The sequence below is a fragment of the Poecile atricapillus genome, chromosome 3 (assembly GCF_030490865.1).
Source record: "Poecile atricapillus isolate bPoeAtr1 chromosome 3, bPoeAtr1.hap1, whole genome shotgun sequence".
Taxonomy (NCBI): Eukaryota; Metazoa; Chordata; class Aves; order Passeriformes; family Paridae; genus Poecile; species Poecile atricapillus.
The window spans coordinates 62713318-62740088 of record NC_081251.1 but is presented as its reverse complement, the minus strand read 5'-3'; the positions used below and the strand labels follow the sequence as shown (position 1 = coordinate 62740088).

The window sequence follows — 26771 nt, the reverse complement described above, 5'->3', positions numbered from 1 at the left end:
GTAGGTGCCAAAATATTAGGAAGAGTTTGCAGCTTGGAAAAAGAAAACCAAAACCACACTTACCAGGGAAAAAAAGAAAAAAAAAAAAGTTAATTAAGAAGGAAACATTGTTTCATGTTGAACTGTAGAATGTGTCTCAGAAGACTTGAGTTTGTTTTCCCATCAGTATTTCAAGTGACCTTTGGCTCCTGTGCATCCGCAGAACTCCGTAGTATTGTATTGTCTCTATATTATCGTTTTTATTGGCAGTGTATCCAGATTCTTCAGATAATCTAGGCAAGAAAATACCCATGACCCACAGTTGCCTTCTGAAATACACCCCAAAGTGCTTTTATTTTAAATTGTGTTCATTTTAAGCCTGCTTTTGAGAAAAACAGGATGGATATCTTGAATTAAAAAAAAACCCAGAAGAATACAGATGGAGGCCAGTCATAATGGCAGAAAATCATATGAAGTCAGAATGTGTCCCTTAATGGTGCTAGAATGCGTTTCTAAGTGGCACTTAATAAGCCACTGAAAAACAAAGACCATAAAAATTGCACCTTAATTTGCAACTAAAATGCCTTTCATTTTTTGTGTGCTTTTCAAACTCTTCATGGGTGATGTGTTTAACATAATGAATTAAAAATGTGCGATCCTCACATTTTTAGGAAGTCTAAAAATAAAGGAAGTTAAAGAAAAACAGGATTAAAGTAAGGCCTAAAAATAAACTGATGCACATGCCATCTCAAACAAAATAACATTATCCATTAATATGAGTATTTGATTTTTATTGCATTTCAGATTTCTTCCACGTGAAATTACAAATATCTGAATGCTATTCACTGTATTCCTTAAAAGTATTCAACATAACAGTGAAACACACTTTGCAGCATTGTAGGTAGTGGGTTGTTTTATTGCAGCTGAGAGAATTCCAATAAGTTTTGTCTTGCAATTCATTAAAGATGGTTCCATTACTTAGAGAACTTTATAAAAGCTGCTCAGGGTGGGATTCACCTCACCAAAGGCAGCTGTGTTCAGTGTAAATATCTATGTCTGAACTGTTGAACTTCAGCTGAACGCAGCCTTATGGCTAAACAAGTAGTAATCTGTATTTTACTTTAATGCACACATAAGAATATATTAAATTGCCTTCCTTAAGGAGACCAACTCTGTCTCGTTTTTCCTATCTGCTACAGATAGAATCCACTGAAACCTGTGGAAATATGCCCAAGAACTTTCATAAACTTTGTCAGATGTTCAAATTTAGGTGTTAGCCAAGAAATCTTTCTTGTCTGAATACTCAAGAGCTGCCTAGAAATTTGCATTTTCTTTCCACTTCAATTTTTAAGGTTTTCGGAAATTTTGCCACAAAGCTCCAGTATAGTCTGAAATACTATGTCTGAAAATTCTTGGATATAGTTCTTAAGAAATAAAATATTCTTCTCAGGATAATGTGCACTTAATAACTGAAGCTATTGTGTCTCTCATGAGTGGTGGGATCTCACAAGCCCAGTGCTGAGCTGAAACCTGATGTCTTGTTATGTTAATAAAACTCCTAACCAGAAGGAATCAAGGATTCAGGAGTTTGGGAGACCAGATTTTGGGAGAGAGAGTGAGTGGCAATAGAAGACCTCATTTGACCTGAGATCTGCCACAGGCAATGACCAAGCTTCCCAACCAGGCATCGAAATATGCAGGTTCCAACAGAAGCCTATCAAAAGAAAATAGCATTGCAAATTAAATTCCATTTCAATAAATAATTAGTTTCCAAGGCAACCTCTTCTGGAAAATTGCCAGCTGCAGGTTAAAAATCCTACTGGCCAGTGACAATGTCAGTATTCTATTTAAATTCCTATCAAATAAGACCTTACAGAAAATGCTATCTCCTTCAGTATGTAACATTGCTTTGTGGTTTTTTAATACTTCATATTCATTTAAAGATGGAGGTTGATTTAACAACTATATGCAGAAAACAGTTTATTCTCTAAAAACTTTGCATTTACTAAAGGACAGTGTCAACAATAAGATAAGTGAGCTCATTCATGCTTGTTTAGGGAAATGAGCTAATCATACCATGGGTTGTTATCTGCCACATAGTTTGAGTTATAATTTTGTTTGCCTTCTAACCTCTCTCTATAATTGTGCCTATGCATGTTTATGGCTACAAGGAAAATAGGGAAGCTTCCATAAGGCTAACCCATAATTTGATTTTATAAACATAATGTTCTTATATTGTGTGATCAGAAGCACAGAAATGCTGACAATTTACTTATTCTGGCATGCTGCAAAAATGAAACTGTGTACTCTGGCTTTTATGTCATGTGCCAGCTAAGCACTTATTATATTTTTCTTAATCTTTTGAAGGATGCAGAAAATCCTGCCAATTTGACCAGTTTTGTGGTGGCATGCAGTATTGGAAACTTAACCATTCAGGATCTTCAGGATTACGTGAAGGTTACAATCAAGCATACCAAAATTCAGGTAAAACAAGACAGATTATTCAGAAGAATGGGAATGCAGATTATAAAGGCTAAGATTATAGCCTGATTTATATGGATGAATTTTGAGTTAGATCAAACTCAAATTGAAATTAAGAAGTCTAGAACAAAAGCAATTAAGCAAAAAGTAGAAACAATCTCTCCTATCCCCATGCATTCATACTCTGTTCATGACCCAACACTTATCTGCAAGATCATTGATTCTGCCCCTCAGAAATAATTTCTGTGCCAATAACTGTAGGTGAAACCTTTGTTAATGACCATATTCATGACCAGAGACCAGGGACATGATTTATTACACTGGAACTTCATAATTACTTAAATTCTTTGACCAAACATTATTCACTTTGTTAATAGTTCCCAGAATTATTTTGTTGTTGTGTGGTTTTCATCAGAGGAATGGACAGAAACCCATTAATAAAAGATGACAACAGTAAATTTAGGGAAATACAGACCAAATGCAACCTTTTGGCACATACTGTTCCAGTTAGAAAATGCGTGAGTTTGACTCCGTTCTCAGTATCTAATCCAAAAGAGGCAATAGCACAAGAAATGTTAAAGACAATTGTTGAAGTGATTTTAAATTTACCTAAGTTGTTTATATAATGAGAACCTGGCTGGTAATTTTCACAGCTCCATTATTTTGCATTGCATTACAATTACTATTTTAATGTGAAGCAAAACAACCTACACTTGGGTTCAGCAGGCATTTGCACATTTTCAAGCTTTACGTAGAGGATTCATGGAGAAGCCCTAAGGAAGTAAACAGTAAAAACTATTTAAATTCTATAAAGACATCATATTCATGGATAACTTCAGTTAACACAAGAAAACTTCATTATTCTGAGGACATGCAAAAGGAGCCATTGAATTGTACAAAGAAGTAGTGGTCTAGATTTTTCAGTTTGGACAAATCCATCTCTCTAGCAGAAAAAAAACAACTCTAATTTGACACCAGGCAAGTTTCCAGCAACCTAATGATATGGATTCTTCTGCTTATTAAATAAAAATATATGCATTGCAACATCTGTTGTAAATGTTGATGAGATTTATGTCTGAAGAGATACACAAAGTATACTTTTACATCTGTTCTTAGGAAGATCCTAAACCTACCTGTGTCTTCTGGGATATGAACAAAAATGGTAAGTTTAAAAATACTTTAATTTCTTTCATGAAGGGAATAAATGTGTCTGAGTTTTAAAATTGGTCACAGTATTGCTATTCTGCTTCCAAATCAATCCTTACAGGATTCAATAAAGTCTACTCAGTAAAGTGTGTAATTTCTTCTGGTTAGTATAGTTACATGTAACAGCAAATGTTAAATTTCTTTTTTAAAGTTCGTTTTTAGTGTAAATGTTTATAACATTTTAGATTTTTCAATTGAGTTTTTCCATTTTTTCCCTATATCTGCAGTTTTTCACTGATCTGTCCATATGAGCAAATTAAATTATAATGCTACTCAGACACGAGTGGTTCTTAACCATACTTTTAACTGTTAATTTTTTTAAAAACTGGGTTATATAGGTGTAAGTTTGTGACTGATCTTAAGCTTTTCTTCATCAAAGAATGGTCATTACTGCCAAACCTGTGTGTGATGTTTTACTCAGGCTGTTAATCCTTTGCACCAAGTTGTTCTCTGGGATGACTGAGGTGTTTATTTTCTTTACAATGAAATAGATAGAGCTTTAGGATTTTGGATGGAGAGGTTCTGTACACAGAGTCTTGCAAGAAATAAAATTTACCATCTGAATTTGTATTTAAAATCCGGAAATACAGACAGAAGCAACTGAGGAGAATGTGGGAGGATAAAAATGAGCAAAAAATCATAGAAACTAGTTAGGAAGCTGAACTTAAGAATCACATTAAAGGAGAAACACACAGGAGGAAACTATTCCCAGTGGCTGCTTGAGTGGAGAACAGTTTTAAGTGGTTTTGGAACATTCTGCCAGATGAGACATTCACACATTTTGAGAGAATGTCTTGAATTTGAGTGTTTGATTGTCTTGAAGTTACAGAGCAAATTATGCTGGATTTTGTCAAGAGCTGTGAATAAAATGTCTTTAAGAGTCAGAAAATATGAATGACTTCACAAAACTAGCTCATATTTTGGCAGGGGGAAAAAAATGAAAAAAGAAACATATTTTACTTTTTAACATTTAATTTTTAAAACTAAAATTTTTCTACTTGTTTTTCAGAATGGCCTTTTCAAGTGGGGCAGGTTGGGAACAGTTCACTTCGTGGGTTTTTTTAAGGCCACTGGAGATCACTGGGATTACCCACTCTGACCTGCATTACATGCTGCAGAGAGGAAGGGTGGCACTCTCTGCTCTTGGGCCATAAAAGCTTTCATGTGCCTGAGGATATATGAGTGGGAGGCAGGCAGGTGTAGACATCATTTATCAGTGGGGTAAAAGGAGTTCTATAATCATCTTATTATTGGAGTAAACTAAGGCATGTCTTAATGCATGATCCATGTAGTTGGTTGTACTCAACAACCAAAAAGCTCCCTACCTTTATTCTACATCTCCATCTATTGCCTCTGCTTATTAGTCCATTTCTGAGACACGCATCTAGAGTGATTCCTTGCAGAAAGTAGGAAATATGACACTTGCTTCTCTCCTGGTTGTTTTTAATGCTGGCTCATTCAGTTTGAGAAAGCACTTCTGCATTTGCACAAGATGAAGTGAGAAATCCCTGCAGGTGCTGTGAGAGAGAAGGAAGAGAGGTTGACGTGTTTGTTGGGCAGCAGTTTCTCATGTTTCATTTCCACAGGTGGCAATGGTGGCTGGAACCCTGCGGGCTGCCAGGTGGATGCAGAGTCCAATGAAAATGAAACTGTGTGCTTATGCAACCACCTCACACATTTTGGGGTCCTAATGGTAGGCAAACTCACTGCTCACCAAGTTACCTTTCCCATGAACAGCAACACAGCTTTTGTCTGGTGTCAAGACAACTCTCATTCTTGTTACTTGGGTTCTTTCTTTTGCATATAATTTTTAATGATAATAGTATGTTATTTTCCCCCTTATTATCATAAAGTTAACTATTCATAACAAAGTAGCTAGTGATAAGCATTCAAGAATGAGATAATAAAGTAAGCAATGGAAGAATATTATTGTTGTTGTTATTATAATCATCATTAAATTCTTTACAAGTGGCTAAATATTGTTTTCTTAAATAATTAAAATGTACCAATGAGATTTTTCTGTTTTGAAAATACTGTGCCACAAAAGACCTGAGACTGAGACTTCTGAGTGATACCAAAATACAAATGGCATATTATAACATCCAGCTTAATACAGCCAAGGCCCAGCACTAACATTTCCACTAGAGTTACAGGAAAAAAAAGTGATCTCTGACATATCCATTAACAGTATAATCTGACAAAAGTGACCTGCAGCTGAGGCAGGAGGTGTGTAACAAGAGGGAAGTGAATAAGAAAGAAGTCTATTTGAAATTTCCAGATGGAGAAAGTAAGAAGTTGCTTGCAGGAAAAAAAAAAAAAAAAGACAAATAGTTAGAAATGCTGTTTTCAGAACAAAAAGAGAGACTCATTATAGGGAAAAACAGGGAATGAAAAACATCCTCCAGACAGCAGAAATAGTAATGAGGATGAAAAGTCAAGGGAGCACAATAATTCTCTTTCATCCTGAGATCGAAAGGCTGACTTGTCCCTTGCAAATCTAGTTCACAAATTTGACAAGATTTATCTAATATCATAAACTATGAAGTGGCACCTTTTGCACAATGTGTAAACCCATATTGGCTGTTTTCTTACTTGGCTTTAATCAGTTTTGGGGATGCCTTATATTGCTGGCCTTCTCTTGGAAAAAGACTGCTCATGGAGCACAAGGTACAGAACACGTAGCCCATACTCTGTCAGAGCTGTAAGCAAAGTCTCCAGACAGGGTGGCTGGCAGAGCAGTGTGTATCCCAGAGGAGATGAAAGAGGGAACCATATGGGGCACATCAGCCCCAGCAGCATAGCCTCCAGCCTTCAGCTGCCTCCAGCAATTTGTACTTGTGTTTTCAGAGAGAAAAAAGTCCCAACATGAAAAAATGGAATAGTGCTATCTTTTCTTAACTTTTGGTGGTTGTTTATGCTTAATAATGGGCTGATACATTTTTTTTCCAGCTGAAATTAATATTCTTTGGCTTGTAAAACATAGCTGCAGAAAAGATGTTGGCTCCTGGTCACAGCAGGAATAATTCCTAAGTGGAAGTATTTGGAGTTTGAAGTAACTTGTGGCAGTGTCAAAAAGGACTTAAACCACACAAGGCAGCCACATACACTGACTTTTTCAGCTTTGGCCTTCCAGACCCTTCTTAATAGAACTTCTCCCTTCACGTCATGCTGAGATGTAGATATGGAAAAGCCACAAACTTTGTGTCTTCTTGCAAGCTAAATTATGGTCTTGTTCCACTTTTCATCCCCAAAGGGATTAAGAAGAGGCTTTCTCTAGGATATATTCAATGAGCCCCTTCTCTTCCCTGAATGCTTTAATGGCAGTAGGAAATAAGGCAGAAGGTCTTTGAATTCGGGCTGCATTCCAGTAGATTTTTACACAGTTTTGACCATTCGAGTTGCTTTTTCCATTTTAATCATTTCTTCTGACTTTAATTTAGATACTAAATTATTTCCAAAGAACACTCTCCTTATGTGTAAATAAACTGTCATATAAGGCTGGAATGGACAGTAAAAAAAAAAACCTGCTCCTGCCTTTTCCTATAAAGCATGCAAAGTTTTGTAGCATTTCATGTTTCTTTTTGCTAGCTAGTTTTGCTAGGGACAACAGTGACACAGTGACAATGACTGCAGAATTGACTTCATTATCTCTTAGTGGTTGCTCGCATTTTCTCCACAGTGATACAAGTCTGAACATTCTCATATTTTCATGTCCTTAAAAAACAGAAAATAACACTGGTATTTATTCTCAGATGGTACCATGTGGCAGTTAGACAGAAAAAAAAATAAAAACCTTAGAATTTTCCTGCTTAATTTCCAAATTTTTTCCTGCTGTCTTTGTCACTACTTTTCTGACCAATTCTATTTAAAAGTGTAGTTCTTATGTGTCAAAACAGACCCAAAAAGCAGTAATCTTGCCCTTGGTTTTACCTGTGGATGATTAGTCACATTGACTCTTATGGATTTTTAATAACAGAGACCAGAAAATCCCTACAATGTTGCATATTTCAGTATGAATACTTTTAAGTTACATTGTTCTAAATCTTACATCTTCTGGAAGACAGTTGTATATAAGCAACAGAATTAAAATGTTTGAGCACTGGAGACTTTTCCAGAGTAGGACATTTGAATTCCTAGTACTGAATTATGAGGATCAGAATCAGGCTCTATCTGCTGTTTCCAGCAGTTATAATACTTAAAGCACAATGTTTTGAAGAGCTGTGGGAAGGAAGTGAGAGGTGTAACAACTGTAGACCAAGTACACTCAGCAAAAACGAATGCCAGTGTCAAGGTTACAGTGGTATTGCCAGAATGCTTTTCAGTTTTACTTGACTAATTACCAAGAAAGAGTGCTGTGCTCTTAGCAAAGGTGCTGCCTACAAACGGGGTCTCTTCCTTCTCTCCCACAGGACCTGCAGAGAACCGTGACACAAATCGACCCACAGAACACCAAGGTCCTGACCTTTATCACTTACATAGGCTGTGGAATATCTGCTATATTTTCAGCTGCAACTCTTCTGACATACATTGCATTTGAGTAAGTACTAATTCTGTGAAGAGCATCACAAAGAAGTACCTGTATGCACAGAATAAAATAAGTTAGTTACATGGTTAGTGTGGTTTATTTGCCCAGGAGGGGAAGTCCATGTTTGAAAAAAAAATCAAACCTGCAAAATCAGTGTTGTAGAGTGGAAACTTTTTCAAGGGGACATAAGTTCAGATTCTTTCTTCCAGTTTCTAATGTGTTGTGCTGCTCAGACCAGGGAATAAGGTGAGTGTGTATCAAAATTTTCTTTTTGGCAAGAAAGAATCCTCTAGATTTTGAACAGCTAGATATTATTTTAAAATTATCAAACAGACCTTTTATAAAAAACAAAACAAAACTTGCCTATGTAAGCATAACAGGTTCCAAATTTAAAAAAATTCCAACTAGAGTAATTACATTCTATAGCCCTTCAGAAAGAAGTGGGAGAGATAAAATGAAAATATATTGTGAAGTCTTACAACAATTTCAACAGAAGTCCTGCTAAAATGTGAAAGTGACTCAAGAGAAAGCAAAAATTTTGAAGTGGTGCAGTTCTGTGAACAGTGAAAAGAGAAAATGAAGTCATGTCAACACAAAGAAAGCATTCTGTCAGTGACAGGACATAGCAGCTGCTAAAGAAAGATAATTTTCTGTGGATGGGGGGAGGGCTGGAGAAGGGGGTTTTCAAGTTTTAAATATCTTTAATGATTGCATTCCTATTACATTACCTATGCTATAATGTTCTGGTTCAAGTTGGTAGCAATTGGTTGCTGCCCCTTGTTATCCACATTTCAATGGGGATCAAATAAAAAAAAGAAATACTTGTTCTTCAGTCTTCCTAAGATCCTATTTAAAAACAAAGAGAAAACCACATTCAAGGGACAATATATCCCAAAAATCAAGCTCATATATAAGGCCGCATATGAAACGATCACAGATGACCTTCTCGTCAGCTATTTTTTTTTTGTTGTTTTCATTTGAAAAAAAAGTACTGGTTTATATTTAATTTGAAAGACTGGTTTTCTTTGGATTTTTTAATAAAAAAAAAAAATCAGTTGCTAAAATATTGCAGCAGTTAATTAGCACATTATGGACCCAAAGAACTGGTAGCTTATCCCTACCACACACAGCTGAAGCCTTCAACAATCCCCCACAAAAATACACACCACTATATCTTACTGCATAAATTCAGCCAGAAGGATTTCCTTGTGCTTTTAATGACTTTGTGAAGGAGTAAACTCAGCTGCAGTAGGTGGTTTGTGTGATTGCAGCAAGTTAATCGTGTGCACCTGTGTTTCTCTCATTAGGAAATTACGAAGAGATTATCCATCCAAAATCCTGATGAATCTGAGCACAGCCCTGCTCTTCCTTAACCTGATTTTTTTGCTTGATGGCTGGATTGCATCCTTCGATATTGATGGCCTCTGCATAGCTGTAGCTGCACTTTTGCACTTTTTTCTTCTGGCCACCTTTACATGGATGGGATTGGAAGCTGTTCACATGTACATTGCTCTAGTGAAGGTGTTCAACACGTATATACGGCGATACATACTGAAGTTTTGCATCATTGGCTGGGGTGAGTTCATTAGGTGCAATATTTACATAGCGGGTATGCTGCTGTATAAAATGCTTTCTGTAAAAGAGAAACATATATGTGAAAGGTCTCTATCAGAAATGCAGAGTAGAATGCATATCAGTGTGTCGTTTCCTTCCCCCAGCCTGCAGCAGTGCCAGCACACCGCCAGCCCTCCCTGTCACCGAGTTCCCCCGTGTGTAAATGCACTCTCACTGGCACTCTCCACCCAGAGCAGCTCCCAGCCCCAGAATGAGCAGAGAGACCAGATAAACTGGTCTTGTTTTCCAAAGAGGCCAGAGTGGGAGAGGGGAAATGTGAGTGCCGTGTCAGATGGAGATCTGTGTCACACAATGAATGCAGAAAGTTTTGCAGTTACTGCAAAGCCTATGGAGGTTTTGCACTGACTTTCAAAAACTCCTGAGTCCAGCCTACATTTTCTTGCCAACAAAGCCGATTGTGGAATCAGGAACAACCAAAACTTTCTGAGATTCAGCAGTGTTTAAACCACAAAATGATCCTGGCTGCCCTAAGCAATGTACACAGCAGGACAGAAATGGAAAAAGTAATACTGAAAAATTGCTGCAAGGCTCAGGCAGCAAGACTTTTATTTTTCATTTTTGTCTGTATCAGGAATCTGTGGTTTCTCCCTGAATGTGCATATTGTGTTTGAAATAATACAAGACAATACAAAGCCATTAACCTTACGGCTAGAGCACTGACCTCAGTACAGCTGATAATTGATGTCTTTCCATGGGCAACTAGCATCCTCTTTGGCAACCTCAGCAGAGGACAAGGACTGAGTGGTCGGAAAAGCAAATTAACCTCTTCCCCTTTGAATCTGTTCTGTTATAGCAAGGATAAGACATGTAAATAAGGCACATCAGGAAATGTACATTTCTTTTGTGTGAGCTGTATCTTTCTGCAGAGTTCTCTTCTGCATACTTGTCTATTTTCGCCAAATACTCCCTCTGCTTTTTTATTAAAAAATGCATGGCTTGCTTTACAGAAGCAAGGGGACCACATATAAGTAAAGTATATATAATATGTATGATCCTGTAGAAGATACGTAACATAATGTGGTTGAGAAAAGCAGTGGAGAAATTACAGGTTTTATTTAGTCCATGTTCCCCAGTTACACAACCTAATGAACTCATATTAGCATGAAAAAAGTCCCTCAAAAAATTCCTAATACCATGCCTCGACTAGATCTCATTTTTGCAATAATTTGTTAATCTTCTCACTATATAATGAGGACCTGTGTGCAGTTGCAAATTTAACTTTGGGTAATTAAGGGATATTATTTTACTTTAGTTTATTATTTTGATTTAATTTCCTTATCATGTACCAAATTTCTTCTACCATACAGAACATTACAAGGCATATTAATTAATGCCTGTTAATTGCTTTGATAGTTCAATATATTTGTACTGTTTGAAAAATTATTTCCTTCTACCTTCTCAAGGCAGTTTTCTCAGGATGCTCTGCACCAAAGAATTTTGGTAGGGATGGAGACATCAATAATGCAGCTTAGCATGGTGAGTTTGAAAGTTTAGGAGATTCGAAAGCTCACAACTTTTCTTGTGTTACAGGTTTGCCAGCTCTGGTGATAGCAATCATTTTAGCAAGTGCTAATACAAATGCAAGTCATGTTTATGGCAAAGAGTTATATGGCAGAGATGCTAATGGGCAAGGAGGAGATGATTTGTGAGTATTTCTTTTGATCTCTTGAAATTTAGCCTTTATAGTTGCTTTGGAAAAGTCGATGGTGCATTCAACAAGCAGAAAGGGCAAAACTGTGTTCCGAATGATTAGAATCTGTAATGTGAAGAAGGCTGTTAGAAAAATTTAAGGGAAATCTGCCTTACCCGACACCAGGTACAAGCATGCCTGTAGCAAAAGAATAATTTACAGATTTTGTCATGAAAATAAAATAAAAATACTTGTTTTTGTTTGTCTTAAATGAAAAGTATATTTTCTAGGTAAGAGCAAGGAAAGGATTTGTATAAAAATTTCCTTTGTGAATCAAGCATCCTTTTGCCAATGTAGTTCAATAGTCCTCTATGTTCTTCTCTTGATGTCCAGATACTAACTCCAAATGCCAAAATTTTTATGTGAGTGCTCTTTGCCTCGCTTGGCAAAGCTTCATCATGATAAATAAAACTTTAATTTTTTAATTTTACTTTAGTATCATGCTGAGCATTCAGGCCATTTGCTGCATGAGGAATTAGTTAGAGCTCTCATATGGCTGGCTGTCAAATGGCTACCTCAAAAGTCCTGCTACTTCTCCAGTTCTTACATGTTCAAGTTCTCCTTTAGCTCCAGTGGCAGAAACTTGAGATTTTAACACTGAGGATCCAAGTTTGCTCATTCTGTTACTAAAGCACTCAATGCTTCACACAGATGACAACAGTGAAATTTTTTTTGTACTGAGTCTAAACTTTTTTCATTATGAGATTGCAGTTCCCACCACTTCCCACTTTTTTAAATAGTTTTGACTAAAATGTGGCACAGCCTTCAGATTTCTTGTATGATAATACTATAGGCCATAGTCACTTAAGATGCCTCTGGGCTTCATCTTGTTCCCAAACTGAAAATGGACAAAGGTTTCATTTTACACTCTAATTCTGCATCCGTGGTATCAGAAATCAGCTCATTTTCCTTCAGTCATATGAATAATTGGAGGATAGTTTCCATTAGACAAAAATTATCCTTTTTTTTATTTTATTTTTTTAAATTTTTTTACAGCTGCTGGATCAAGAATGAAGTTGTCTTTTACGTGACTTGTGCTGGCTACTTCGGAATCATGTTTCTGATGAATGTTGCCATGTTTATTGTGGTGATGGTGCAAATCTGCGGGAGGAATGGGAAAAGAACCAACCGGAGCCTGAAGGAAGAGATCTTGAGGAACCTCCGTAGCGTGGTCAGCCTGACCTTCCTCCTGGGCATGACATGGGGCTTTGCCTTTTTTGCCTGGGGTCCCCTAACTCTTGCTTTCCTGTACCTCTTCTCAATTTTCAATTCATTGCAAGGTAAGCTGAGTTTTTGTTCTATGAACGAATAATACTTGATCTGTTACTGTTCTGGGGCATACTGTGTCCAGTGATTGGACTAGGGAACTGATATCTGAGCTCTCTAGGTTTTCCTTTGATATTAAACCATCATTAGTTTCCCCTTATGTGGAATAATGATACTAACTACGTGTGGGTTGAATATCTTACATAAATTAATTACAGTTTCAAGGTCTTTTTCCCTAAAATGAACTATATTATAAATAGAGCTCTTCCTAGCTAACAGTCTGCAGTGTTCTCTTTTGAGAGACATGCTGTATGACCTTCAGCATTTCCTTTCACTGATCACAACAAATATAGGAAGCCTTTTTCCTTAATTTATTCCTGTAGAGAATTTGTAAAACTCATAACTGTTCTATTAAGGCATGAGAAACTCATAAATTAAAATTCAGTCCTGTCTCAGTGTGGAGAGATAGCAGAGACATATGGGATAGGCTTCACCTAAGAAAAATCTACTGACTGTTACAGTCAGCTTATTTTTCTTTCCATTACTCAATTTTTCAGTATTTTACTTTTCCAGAATAATTTGTCTTTCTGAAAAATGCTGTAAATTGTAATAAAATGGCTATCAATTACAGAACTACATAGCTGACATTTAAAAAAATTCAGCTCAGAGCTAAAATTTGCATATGTTTCAACTGTCATAAAATTCTCTACCAGTACTTGCTGTACCCACCTATGCAGAACAACTAAATGCATAATGAAGAGAAAATGCTGAGGTCATTGGAAGTGCATGTGTTATGCCACACACATATTGACATAAAAATTAAATCTGCCAGGAAAAAAACAAAAAAACAAAAAAACAACCCCAAACAAAAAAAAACCCAACAAAACCCAACAAAAAATCCCAAACCAACCCCTAAACAAACAAACAAAAAAACTCTCAAGAATGTAATTGAAGGAGTATGTGTTAGGCAATTACACAAATATTGAGATAAAAAATGAAATTTTCATAGGGTCAGCAGAACATCTTCTCTTTATGGAAAAAGTACTTAGTATCACCCTGTGCGGATTTTATCTGATACTGTTGAGATGTATTTCCTGCGCTGAAAGATTTATTGAGATTTCATGGAAGGAGAATCATGTTGTGGGTTTTTGTTTGGGTCATTTTCAACATAAAATGCTAAGCAAAATGACAAAAAGTATTTGGATGTGGTGCTCTTACTAGAGACTGTTTTTTCCAAAGGACAGATTCTGATACTCCCCTAGCAGCGTAATAAAGTATTTACTGCACTGTGTCTGTGTTAGAAATTCAGACAGGTCTAGAGAGATCAGAAGTATGGGAAGAACATGAAAAAAGACTTAAATTCTGAAAGTCTTGCCAAGGGTCAAATTGAACAAGTTCTCTGGAACCAGAATTTCCAGTGCAATCAATTAAGCTTGTATGTGCAGAGTGCATATAAGGTTGGCCAGCACTGCCTAAGTGGGATAATAACACTATTTAATGGAAAATGAATATTTGGAAGGCAGTTCAGTCAGAACATGAAATTGAAAAAGACAAGAAGTAAATGTAACAAGAAGAGTGATGAGCTTTTCATGGATTGTGGTAGCAAAGCTGATGCAGTCTAGGCTGAAGCATGTCATATCAAGCAATAGGAGATAAAAATCTTCTATCTGAAAGTACTAATTGGTATGTCAGAAAGAGCTTGGCAAGGCTAAAGAATAAGGGAAGAGGATGTTTAAAATCCTATATAGCTGGTGCAGTGTTCATCTAGCCGTTAGGGGGTGGAACGGGGCAAATCTGTATCAGGAAGCCTTTTCTAGCTGCAAAAAGCATTTCAATATGGCAAGTCTTTCATCAGTATTAGCAGCTTAATTACAGAGATGTTGGTAAATAACCTGTTTTCTCTCAAGTTTTTGAAAGCTGCATGAGTATTTCAAGCCATACCAGCAGCCTCCAGCAGCAATTTTCTGTGCACTGGCAATGAAAAAGCAGATTGCAGCAACTGCTAGTGTTACTGTACTTTTCTGTTTCATCTACAAAGAAAATTATTTTTCTCTCCTTGACACTCAGAGTGAAAAATATGGGAACATTTCTTTTTTGGCTGCTCATTTTATATATATGCCTGGGCAAGCCAAATACTTTCAAGTCAGAGCCAAGCTAGAACCAAGCCTAGGGTCTGATTTGTCTCTGGGAAACAAAACCAAAGTTGTACTACTAAAAGCACATTGTAAACTTAATGAATAATGAAATACAGGGAAAAAAATTCTGGAGACCAAGCCCAGACAGGGCAAAGACAAAGTACTTAATGCAGTACATTTGTTTTGCATTACTATGGAATATGCATTTTCTTTTTAACCATTCAGAACATTCACTGCAATTTAATTAAGCATCAATTTACTAAGTCTGTAAGGTATGCAAAAGCCCTAAGAAGAACTTTGGGCCACAAATTACTTCATATTTCCAGCCCTGTAAGAGCTGCTAGTGGTTGCATTGGACTTGCTCTGTGCTTTAAACAAATCACACAGAAAAAATACTTTACCAAATGCAAATACAATATCCATAATCCAAGAGAGCTGAGATGCATTAAGGTGATGCCTTTTTAAAAATGTGCTTTTCCATTTTCTCCCCATCAGCTCTTGAAAAATTTTGGAAAAATTGTGTGTCATGACCCAACCCCTACCTGAAGTTAGCTGATTCTAGAGGTCTCAACCTGTCCTGATAAGCAAATAAGTCCAGTTCAATGACATGCATTAGTTCAAAATTAGACCTCAGCAGTTTGGGAGAGAGAAGATAATTTGGTTCTCCAGAACATTAATATCTAAACTATACCCTGCCATTGTGTTCTGACAGCTGAAATACAGCATACATTAGTATACAGAACTATTCATGATGATTTTAAACGAATGGTTTTAGAGGAAGCCACTTGATGACGTCTGCCCACATTATGTAGCATTTATTCACATTTAAGATATAATCAGAAGTATCTGGCAGTAGCATTTTGCTGTCAGGTGTTCAGCCTCAGGTTGTCTCTCTCATAGACAATACAAGTAAAACAGGAAATAGGCTAAGCCACAGAACAACAAAAGATTACAGAGCCAGTGCCTGCCTGAGAAGAGGCAGGAGCATATGAGACTTCCAACCTCTGTATTTAGCTCCCAAGTACATTTATAGGTGATGAAATCTTACAGTACACCCTGTCAAGACCTACCTTATCACATGGTACGATGCTAATCTCCTGTCTTGAAAATAAAGACTTTATAATTGCATGAGAAAAACCAACTCTACCAAAACATTCTTAAACACATACATTGCAATTGCTTATGCAAATCAGTTAGTTGTCTTTGGAAGTAAGTAGCTGGACTCCTAATTAGTACTTGTGTACATATTCTTACCATTTTCATAATCGTTTCAAGTACATGCATGTCATACACATAAATCCAAGTGGATTTTCAGGACTTTCAGGGCACCATTTCATTCATTTACAAGATGTCTGGTTTTAAAAGAATACAGCCCACTGTTCTGTACATGTGGAACCATATCCAGGAGATAAAGTATCTCCTTGCTAATATAATAATGTTGTTATTTATTTTGCAGTCTCTCTCTTGCAGTCCTGTTGGGTGCAGAATGGTTATTTGCTTCAAAGAAAACACCTTTTCATTTTCCTCTGAGCAAAGGGGGAAAAAAAATAAATAAATAAAATGAACACTGAGGTGAATCAACGATGCTAATAAAAGACATCCCAATCTGTGTATTCTGTTGTCCCAGACACGTGGCAAATGGAGGATGGGAAAACTTTAGTTCTTTTCCATACCTCTTAAATGATGCATGGATGGTATTAACAAAATATTATGATGATATTTTTTTATTTGTACTTCATAGTCCTCTGATTACAAATTTCAGTTAATCTGTTTATAAATACATGCTTCGTTTTTTTTATTTACTTTTGTCACAGGCTTGTTTATATTTGTATTCCATTGTGCTATGAAAGAAAATGTGCAGAAACAGTGGAGGAGACATCTCTGTTGTGGCAGATTCCGACTGGCAGACAATTCAGGTAAAGACAGTTCACAGTTCCCCTCCTTAGGTGCTGCAGTTATCTATAAAAGTCCAAGTAAACAGCTTGCTATGTTATTTTTAATATCATACAAGGTAAGCCAGAGGTGTGGAAAAATAGGTAAATCACAGGCTAATATCACTACTAATAATTGCTGAGAGTCTTTTCAGATATCACTTCATAAAAATTTTCAAATCCTTCAGGGTTCCATTAAAGGCAGCTGGTATATTTTGTAATGCTATGGGCATGGTTTTGGAAGGCCCATCATACCCTAAAAATAAAAAAAAAAAAATAAAAAAAAAAAAGAATAAAGAGATTCAAACTTTGTCATTCCAAACCCAGTCTTTCTCATTTTCTCCTTTATTAAAGTATGTTGACTTTGAATTGTATGGACTGTTAAACTGATGTAGGAGCAATTCTTAAAAGTTGCATAAAAGTATTCTGACTTCTTTTGCTTTTATCTTTGCCTTTTTAAACTGCCCTGTCCTTTGCCATTGAATTCAGAGACTATTAAAGACACAGAAACATGGAAAATTATTTAAAGAAGTCTGATTAGGTCCTAGAACTGGAATTCACCTTCATCTGCAAGTCAGAGTGAAAGGAGAGATGTTGGTTTGGACACATGAAAAGTACAGTGCTTGGGCCACTATACTAAAAGTTTCCTGCATCTTTGGCCATCATGGATGGAATGAGTCTGCTGTATTCAGGCAACTGGCTCTTCCTATGCTGTCTGATGTGGTGACTTGGACCATATCATTCTTTCTCATATGGTTCTTGTTCAAGGACCAGGTTCAAATTTACAGTTGGTGTAAGGTGGCATAAGCTCATTGCTTTCTATGGTAAGCTTTCATTCTTTTCATTTAATTTCATTTCTTTTTTTGCAAGTAAGAAAACTTTATTCATTATTTCAACAAGTTAATACAAACTAGAAAAATCATATCCATTCTGATTGGACATCCAAATTGTTTCATATGTTCAGTTTCCATGTGATTTATCTTATAACTCCTGAACTGAAAAACAGAGATGGATCAAATTCTTTCCTTTTTTTTTTTTTTTTCCTTATGCTGCTGTTGGGCAGGTTGTGGGTATGAATATGGTAGAAATAAAAATATGAAGGATTTGAATATTTCAGTGGTATAATTAATGTGATATCATTATGTTTGGCATTCACCAGTTTATCTCCATGGGCTGGTTTTAATCTCCACAAACTTGACACTGTTTTCAGGCAGAACAGTGAAATATAAGTCAAATGTGAACTTGAATACCTAAGCACTCTAGCAATAATTTAGTATAAAATATTTGTCTTGATTTAAATCAAGACTAAAGTGGCCCACATGTCTTTGTCTTGGACTTCTCTTCCATTTTGTGTATTTCATTGAAGTGCAGTGAATAGCAGCAAGGTGACTAAATTGTGAAACTTCCTGCACTTCCCTGCAATTGTATAGTACAAAAGTAGTTAGATACTTTTATTCTAGTGGTATTGATGTTTTTATTCTAGTGGTAGTGATGAGTTTTTAAGTGTTATTTTTCTTCAATCAGTCTATTGGTATTAGCTATTTAATTTAATTTTAGAAATTGTTCCAGCATAAGAATCTGTTGTCTTAATGGTTTGGACAAAATTCTTTAAATGTGAACTCCTGAATAATCTTTATTATATAAATTGTGAGCCTATATGCTAAACAAGTTAGTTGTTACTATGTAGTATCTTCCTCAGCAGCAGATCAAACCCTCAGATGATAAGATCATTGTAAATAGTCCTATCTATCCCGTTCCTATCACCTTTGGATTTTGCCCTTCAGGTCAGGACAGTTTGGTATCCCTACACTGTTACAGAGCTTCTCTGCTCTTCTGCATTCTGGAAAGCCAGGTCATACTTGCAGTTCTGCTGTCCAGACAAACTGTTGTTAGAATGTTAGAGCCACCAGTTTCAACTGCTACAGTAAAGTAAATCAAGTAGGAATTATCCTTCTTAAGAACCAAGGAGGATACCTAACAGGAAAAGGATAGGATATTTGTTATAAACAATACTAAGAAATGCATCAGATATTTGAAAATAATCATAATTGAATAAATTAGGCATATATTACCTATGGTAGTTATTTATATAAAATTTCTCAATCATTTTTAGATTGGAGCAAAACAGCAACCAATATTATAAAGAAGAGTTCTGATAATCTTGGGAAATCCTTATCCTCTAGTTCCATCGGCTCCAATTCAACCTACCTAACATCCAAATCAAAATCTACAACAAACACATATTGCAAACGAAACAGCCATACAGGTGAGTTCTTGCACTGCAACCAATGCATCTGTGAGTACATGGGTTTGTGTTAAAGGCACAGCAAGCGTTTCTACCCAAAGGTTAAAAAGGGAAAATGACATCAATTCGTACAGTGTCAGTATTTTTAAAATATATGTTACTGTTTAATAAGAACCATTACCTAACATGCAATACATCCAATATGTAGATCTGATCTCCATATGTTCCCATACTAAATTAAATAGGCTTGATGAAAGCAAATTTTGCTTATTATCCTATTGTAAATACAGGGTAGCCAAAGCACAGAGAGATGACGTTCTTCACCCGAGGTAACATGAAAGCTGACAGTACAGCTGGAAATAGGAACCAAGTCTTCAGACTCCAAGTCCACAGCTGGTTGTCTTGGTTAAACTCCTTTCATCTAACTGTAACACATTTATGGGTAAAACGACAAATGGAGCCTACTCGGAAATGGATACTGTGTTCCCAGAGTGTGCATTGTCTTGCCCTTCTACAAATAGCCATATTTACTGCTTATTTATTTAGATGTCAATGGTATATGTAATAAAAGGCATCATCTGTACTCCACTCATACCATGAAAATATGCTCATTTTAAGATTTTTAAGGGAGCAAAGAAAGAGAGCAGCTGCAATGATTTACAAGTTTGGTTGTGTCTGAGATAATATTTCAGAAATTCACTTATATAGTTCAGGCTTTTTTTTTTTTTTGTTACTCTGTTTTTGTGAGTGCATGTTTTTGTCCTGTGTAAAGTCACATAGCATTATTATACAATACTCTTTTATAAATACAGTGGAAATAAAATCTGCGCACATATTTAACTCAAAGGTGTGTTTACTTGCTTTAAAATATTCATTAGAAAAAATATTTTGATGCAGATGATCTGACTAGAAGGGGAGTTATGTTGTTTCTTAAGTATTATTTTCATTAAGCCCCCAATGTTTCATTTGTGATGGCACGCTCTCCTTTCTTGATGCATGGCATAGTTTCCAGGAAATACCTTCTATTTTTTTTTTTATTGATGATCATTACCTGCTTCAGTTAGGCACAAACACTCCTTTTTAAAATTAATTACACTGTTGTTTTCTCACTAACCAAGATTCAGTGCATCCATTAGCGTGAGGGATTGTGCATCAAGTATTTTAAGAGTTTAAAACTTCATTGAGAATATGCATGAGTTACATCTGCTTTGAATACAGTAAAAATGAGAAGCATTTCAGAAATTCCTGGTAACTGATAGCACCTGAACTTGCTCTCAGGTCTGCTATTCCCAACTGCCCTGGGAGCACACGGCTGGTGCCTGCCTCCCCGGGCTGCCTGTCCCTGCTGCCAGGTCAGGTTCGAAGTGCAGTGCACCCAGCTGCCCTGATCAAGCTGTTCATTCATCTCTTCCCTGCAGGAACACTTCTGCCAGCAGTCTTCCACAAGCAGCATCTTTAATATCCACTGATCACAGTGCTACTGTTGATTTAATGGTAGAGGTGGACAGCATTGTGCCCTTTCTGCAGCAGACAGAGAATTCCCTTTTGTACTCATGGCAGATCAGTCTTTAGATCCTTGATCTTGGGATTAATGATAAAAATATGCTTAAACGCTTTGTTGGACTCAGGGCTTTTTATCAGGATATCAATTAAGAAGATGTGGTGCTGGAGTTTTTGCAAGGTGTTCTTGAAGTAAAACAAAGAAACTGTTCTAGATAAGAAGTAGTAACATTAAAATCAACTTGCTCACATATATTCTTCAAAAATTATGAGCTTAATCCCATACAAAAATTATACCTAAAAGGGACTGCAGTTCTTAATGCAATCAAAGTTTTTCATATGATGGTTTATTCAACATTACAGAAATACAACAGTTTTCTTTTTATTTTATGGAATTTTAATACATTTTACTTTGATCTCTAAAAATATACATCTTATTGTGATACTCCACAGGAATTTTTGATAGCACTAGGTTTTTAAATACTGACATATCTTCTCATGTGTAATAATAATAAAGGTAATAAAATATAATATTCAGATTCTGATTGTTAATACAGCTGAACTTCTCAGTTTGCCAGTTTAGCTAAATTGCAGGCAAAGAATGTCATAGCTACATGTCTTGGCAAGTCTTGTTGATATGGTTATAATGTGCTCCCTGGAATTGACACAAGCATTCATGTGTTTGTGGTGTAGATAATGTCTTCTAAGGCCCTTTCCTCATCAGTGGTGGAGCATTACAGGTAAAGTGAGAATTGCTTTTGTTGAATGCATGGTTGGATCAGGGTGGAGGGATGCTTCTTGCATGGTGTCCTCATTGATGCAGAGGATTTTGCTAATCAGAAACGCTGCTTATTTCTGTTACATCTTGCACCACTGATGCTGAATCAAAGGACAAGCATGCTTCAAACTCTGGGTGTCTGCACTCTGCATGGGGCACAAAGCATTTAGAACATACCATTTTAGAAAGCTGAACATGTCCTGACATTAATGTCTGTGTACAGTAGTCTGGGGAAAGGAGATTATCGTGAAACAGCCATACATGAAGCATATATTAAAAAGCAAAAACAATCTGATTGAGTTCCAGAAGATTGTTTAGTATTTATCAAAGTTATTACAGAAAATGTAATGTATTTATATATAGTCAATGGCTATTTCTGAATTAGTCTCCTAGATATTGAGATTTTTATATCCATTAACACCCAAAATTACTCTGAATGATGAAATATATATGCCTGAAAGTTGTCCTGTGAACTGCTGCTTGAATACAGAATGTACCAACACAGATATTGGGTGGACCCTCATGAGTGAACGAAACAGGTCATCTGTGCATCCTGTGGCTCAGCTATCTACAAACCCAAACCAAACTACTTGTAGAAAGTAATTAAACAACCTCTGTAACTCTTCTGTGAATTAGGAGTTAAGACTGTCTCTGCAGAGAATTTGGTCATACAACTCCCATTTATTTTATGATTTTTACCCTGTACTTAGATGTGAAGCCATTGGTTTAGGAAATGCATATATTTGGAAACCTCTCAGTACTCAGAAATTTGCCGTTGGACATGGAGTTATTCACTGCAATCCATGAACATTCTTGCGTGCTTTGAAAAATCATCCTGATAAGCCTCAACATGTCTGTTTCTGTTTTAATGAGTGGAACTGTCTCAATTTCTCTGTCTGCGATCCATTTCTCCTTCGCAACACTTTGTGCTCTTTTATGGCTTGATATCATGACTTTTCCAGGGACGGGTTACTTTTCTGTTTATTTATAGTTGGTTTATTTCTAAGAAAAGTCTTTTATGAAATCATAGTTCAAGTAGTATGCTTAATTCTTAAATGATCCTTTAAGAAGGAATTTTTGCCGATGACTTCACCGAGGTCTTGTAAACAGCCACCAAAAATGTCACTTGTAGAAAACGTTGCTTCCCAGGATACTCCACCTTACTGCTGGCTTGCAGTGGTACAGCTCTTTCCCAGGTTCAGGGAATTAATTCCAGCTTCACTACAGTGGAAGAGATAAGAAAGAGAGCCTCGGTTAGGACAGGATACTTGAGAAAATGAGAGACAAGCTCTCAACTCATTTCTCGCTACATTAGCTCTCCCTACTGGCCATTCTCTGAACAGCACCAATGCAAGCCGCTGAAGCAGACTTTCCCAGTCTGGCTGGGAATTGCCTTGCTTCTGTACTTCTTCAGCTTCACCCTTGACCTCTAGCACATAGACTCTGAAGATGCTTGTTGCATCTTTTCCTTCCTACAGTTTTCAGCCTGCACCCTTCACATTACGGAAAAAAACGAGGTGAGGCTAGGCAAGCACGAAGTTTTGGCTCTGGTTATCTGCTTTAGGAAGGAAGATGTCCTCTGCTATGTCCAGAATAGATTATATCATTTGTGTGCATAGCTCAAAACATCCACTGTTGAAAGAAGTAAATCTGTTCAGTCATTCTACAGTACTTTATTATGAGGACATGCTATTTATGGAGATCCAGTACTATCAAAAGGTTTTTGGTTTGTAAGATTCAGAGCATAGGCAGTAAATTAATGTATTAAAAGGCCATTGGAGTCAGTAACACTTCATTGAAAATAAGAGAGGGATAATTTCAAGAGATACCTGAAAGGTGTGCCCACAAAACCAGACATCTCAAAAGAATTTAGAAGAAGCCATCTCAGGCAAAAAAGTTCTTTGCTGACTTTTAGGGCAGTAATTTAGTTCAGCAGTAGTCACAATTGAAGGCATATCAATGTGGGAGTGGCACATCTTTTAAACTGTGAATTTGTTTAAGAGGCCCTAACTTCTTGTTGCTTTTTCCTCCTCTTAGAGAATGTTTTTCTTGACAAGCCATCTTCAAAATTTGCCCAAGAGGATGGAGAACAGACATCAATCATCCCTGTCCACCAGGTTATTGACAAGGTCAAAGGATACTGCAATCCTCACTCCGACAACTTCTATAAAAATATCATCATGTCCGACACATTTAGTCGCAGCACAAAGTTCTAACTGGGCTTCTAATTTACTAGTTTTTTTAAATCAAAAGAAATACAAAAAGTCTACCTGAAATTGAGAATATTGGATGTCATAGAATGTGACCTGTTCAGTTATTTTTTTCCCAGTTTATAGTGTTCTCCTGCAAACAGCTTCCACTTACGGACTGATTTTTTAAAAATTTTACTACTGTAGAAAACAGCAATTTTCTACCATGGTATTGAGCTGTTTTTAAATTTACAGCACATACTGTAAATGCCAGCCAGCCAACAAGATGCCTGGACAGCTAATAGTAACCCTGTGTAAATATCTTTTAAGACTGAAGGGCCACAAGCCTAACTTTAAATTATGTAATCCAAACAGAAGCAAGTCTTGACTCCTGGAGAAAATAGCAGACATGTCATGCAGTACAGGCAAGCTTCTATTGTGCAGTTAGCTGATGGTCTTTTTCTTTTGAAAAATACGTATTTTCCCTATGACATCTGTTAGAGTCTTGCTTCTTGAATGTCTAGTGCTGTTCTTTATTTATAAGTGAGTAAAACCCTAGTACCACTTAAAGGATTATTTTAAACCATTTCTGCCTAAAAAGACCTGATCATGAAAACCTTACTCACCAAAACAGTATGTGCTGTAAATGCAGGCCAATTTGTACCCATATACATAGAAAAACAGTTTACACCAAGTTGTGTTTCAGCATTTATTGATTGGTATGTATGAAATGCAGTGTCTTCCATCTCGAGTCAACATTTAATGTTCTTTTTTCACAAAACAAAATAACAAAAAGATGTTCAACTATATATAGATATATAAATATATACCTAGAACTCTCTCTATACACATATTTTTATAATAATACACACAGTAAGTATGACAACGTATACCAGAGACAATCTAAAAACTATGGACGGTGCTAAAACTTAAGTTTAAATATTTAAATGCAACATGAATTCTTTGTAAAGCCATGAGTTTGTCAGTCTCTGTGCTTCACATATACTGTATGTATAGATGCCTCCATCAGATGGCATTGCAGCATTAGGATAACCTGGAATATGTGTACTAAAAATAAATAAACAGCATTTTTCTGGGCACATAACTTTATCAGTATCAGTATCCCTCTGTTGCCCTGTTGCATTACATGATGGAGGTTGTTGGATGCACAGAGTTTAAATGGTGTTCAGGCAATATTAAGGAATTCCACATTGCTATACTGTGTCCATAATGACACTGAGGGCTGAGGGGGTGTGTGTGCAGAGAACAGACAAGAGCATAAAATGCTTACTTGTTTTACTCTCTATAAATGTGTGACATATTAGCAAGTGAGCTTGAGTGCCAAAAGGGTATCTCTCCTCATGAACCATGTTTCACCCCATGATAAGCTTTATAACAACTGTACCTGCACATGTTTCTGAAGGCATGTGCTGAAACATAAAAGGTTTTTTCAAGTACTGCTTTCAGAGGACGATGTCTCATAATCAATGTTTTAATTTTTAAAATTATCCCTTTTTTTAACCAAAATATTTTTAGCCACATATTTAATTATTTTAATTCAGAGAGCATAAATTTGTGCTGAGATTTTTCTGTTGCCAAGCAGGTGGATGCTCAGTGATTAGGGATGTGGATTTGTGCTTTCTCTGCTCTTTGCACTTGCTTTTGTGTGCAGAGATCATTTAATGCTGTGACCACACAAATGGCACGTTTTCCCTGGCTGCAAACACCTGGTGGGAGGAGCATGTCCTGACGGTATTCCACCCAGGAACACTGCTGTCGCTACACGGACCTGAATGAAACCTCAGTCTCATAACTGCAAATATATTTGTGGTGTATGAATGGAAGTCAACCCCATTCACTGAAACTCTAATTTAAAAAGGGATGAGTGTTGTCAGATATCTTTAATAATTGAAATAATTTACAGAACAATTATATACAAGCATTTACTGAACTTATATTTTATCATCCCACTTGCTTAACTACTGTAGATAATAGTGTTCACATAGCAGCTTACTGTGAGGTTTCTACCTGATTCAGATGTTCGGAAGTGAAGAAAAGAAAAACCAAACATTCCTGAAAAAATGAGGAATCAATAAAACATAATAGATAATAAAATATAAATAAAAAGAAAACACAGTATCCTGAATGAAGCTGAGCTGTAACCTATCATTTTAATGTACATCTACCTGTATTTTTTGCTGAATTAAGATATTTTTTCTTTTTTTTACTACCATGTAGTAATCTTAAACTGTCTGTGTCACTTAGTTGCTCTTGAATGCTCTCAATTCTACAATGTATAGCTTCTGTACATGCTGTAACCTCCCTTGTACATATTTATTTATTTGTGAGGTTAAATATGTCAAATATACTTAGCACTATAATGACTGTTCTTGTTACTTTAATGCTAAGTTTCTGCTTCATCATAGAAGAAGAGGGAAAGAATAATTTCTTTTATGTTTTTTTCTAAATAACTTGTGAAACCATTTACTGTAGCTCTATCTTTGGCAACTTTCAGGAAACTTGTCAGTGTAATTTGTGATACTAGTCAGTGAAATATAATGTAACAGGTTTGAAGATGGACTAAAATGGAAAGAAACATTTTCAAGTAAACATTTTTTATGTTAGTGTTCCAAATAATTAAAGCCTTTTAATAGTGAATGGTTGACTTTTATTTTTCCTTTTTAGTGTTTAATGGCAAAAATTACATGGTGGAATTCTGGAAAATAATCTTGTGGTTTTTAAGTACTTGAGACAGGTACACGCCTAGCCAAAATGTCGGAAATAAATGTGCGGCACTAACTTCATCGAATCAGGGGAACACACTTTGCAGAATATGCCTTTCCTTTTTGTAATTTACTCAATGCCACATTCAGTGAGTGATCTGGAAGTTATGTAATCTCATTTATCTACAGTGGCAGTCATGTGATAGATATGAAAGAAAAATCAAGGCAACAGACCATATGCTGGGATGATATTTTAAAGTAATAGAAATTAATAATCTAAAACTCAGGAGTTTTTCCTTTCTATATGTTTTTCTCCATCTGAATGTAGTGCCTCATTATCAATAATTTCATTCAACTTGTAATCATATTTTGATCACTGCTGAAAAATTTGATTCAGCGAATCATTTGATTAATACACACTAATGTATAAACAGTAAATGTCACACACTACTGGCCTACCTTTATTTGCTTACCCCTAAAGATGATGG

General features: G+C 36.2%; 1 protein-coding gene across 4 annotated transcripts in view; it reads left to right on the top strand.

The window, feature by feature from the left end:
• ADGRG6 (adhesion G protein-coupled receptor G6) overlaps positions 1-26218 on the top strand; it is a 110744-nt gene extending 84526 nt beyond the window's left edge. For 2 of the 4 annotated variants that reach the window (XM_058836110.1, XM_058836112.1), the window contains 11 exons: positions 2347-2463; positions 3577-3622; positions 5253-5359; positions 8076-8203; positions 9499-9767; positions 11357-11471; positions 12513-12796; positions 16732-16833; positions 18962-19114; positions 21287-21333; positions 23409-26218. In XM_058836110.1, the coding sequence (XP_058692093.1) occupies positions 2347-2463; positions 3577-3622; positions 5253-5359; positions 8076-8203; positions 9499-9767; positions 11357-11471; positions 12513-12796; positions 16732-16833; positions 18962-19114; positions 21287-21300 (1335 nt within the window). In that variant the 3' untranslated portion in view covers positions 21301-21333; positions 23409-26218. Of the gene's footprint in view, positions 1-2346; positions 2464-3576; positions 3623-5252; positions 5360-8075; positions 8204-9498; positions 9768-11356; positions 11472-12512; positions 12797-16731; positions 16834-18961; positions 19115-19383; positions 20950-21286; positions 21334-23408 lie in introns of those variants that run through there. The other 2 variants (XM_058836113.1, XM_058836111.1) reach the window with 2 other exon arrangements.
• The last annotated feature ends 553 nt before the right edge of the window (positions 26219-26771 follow it).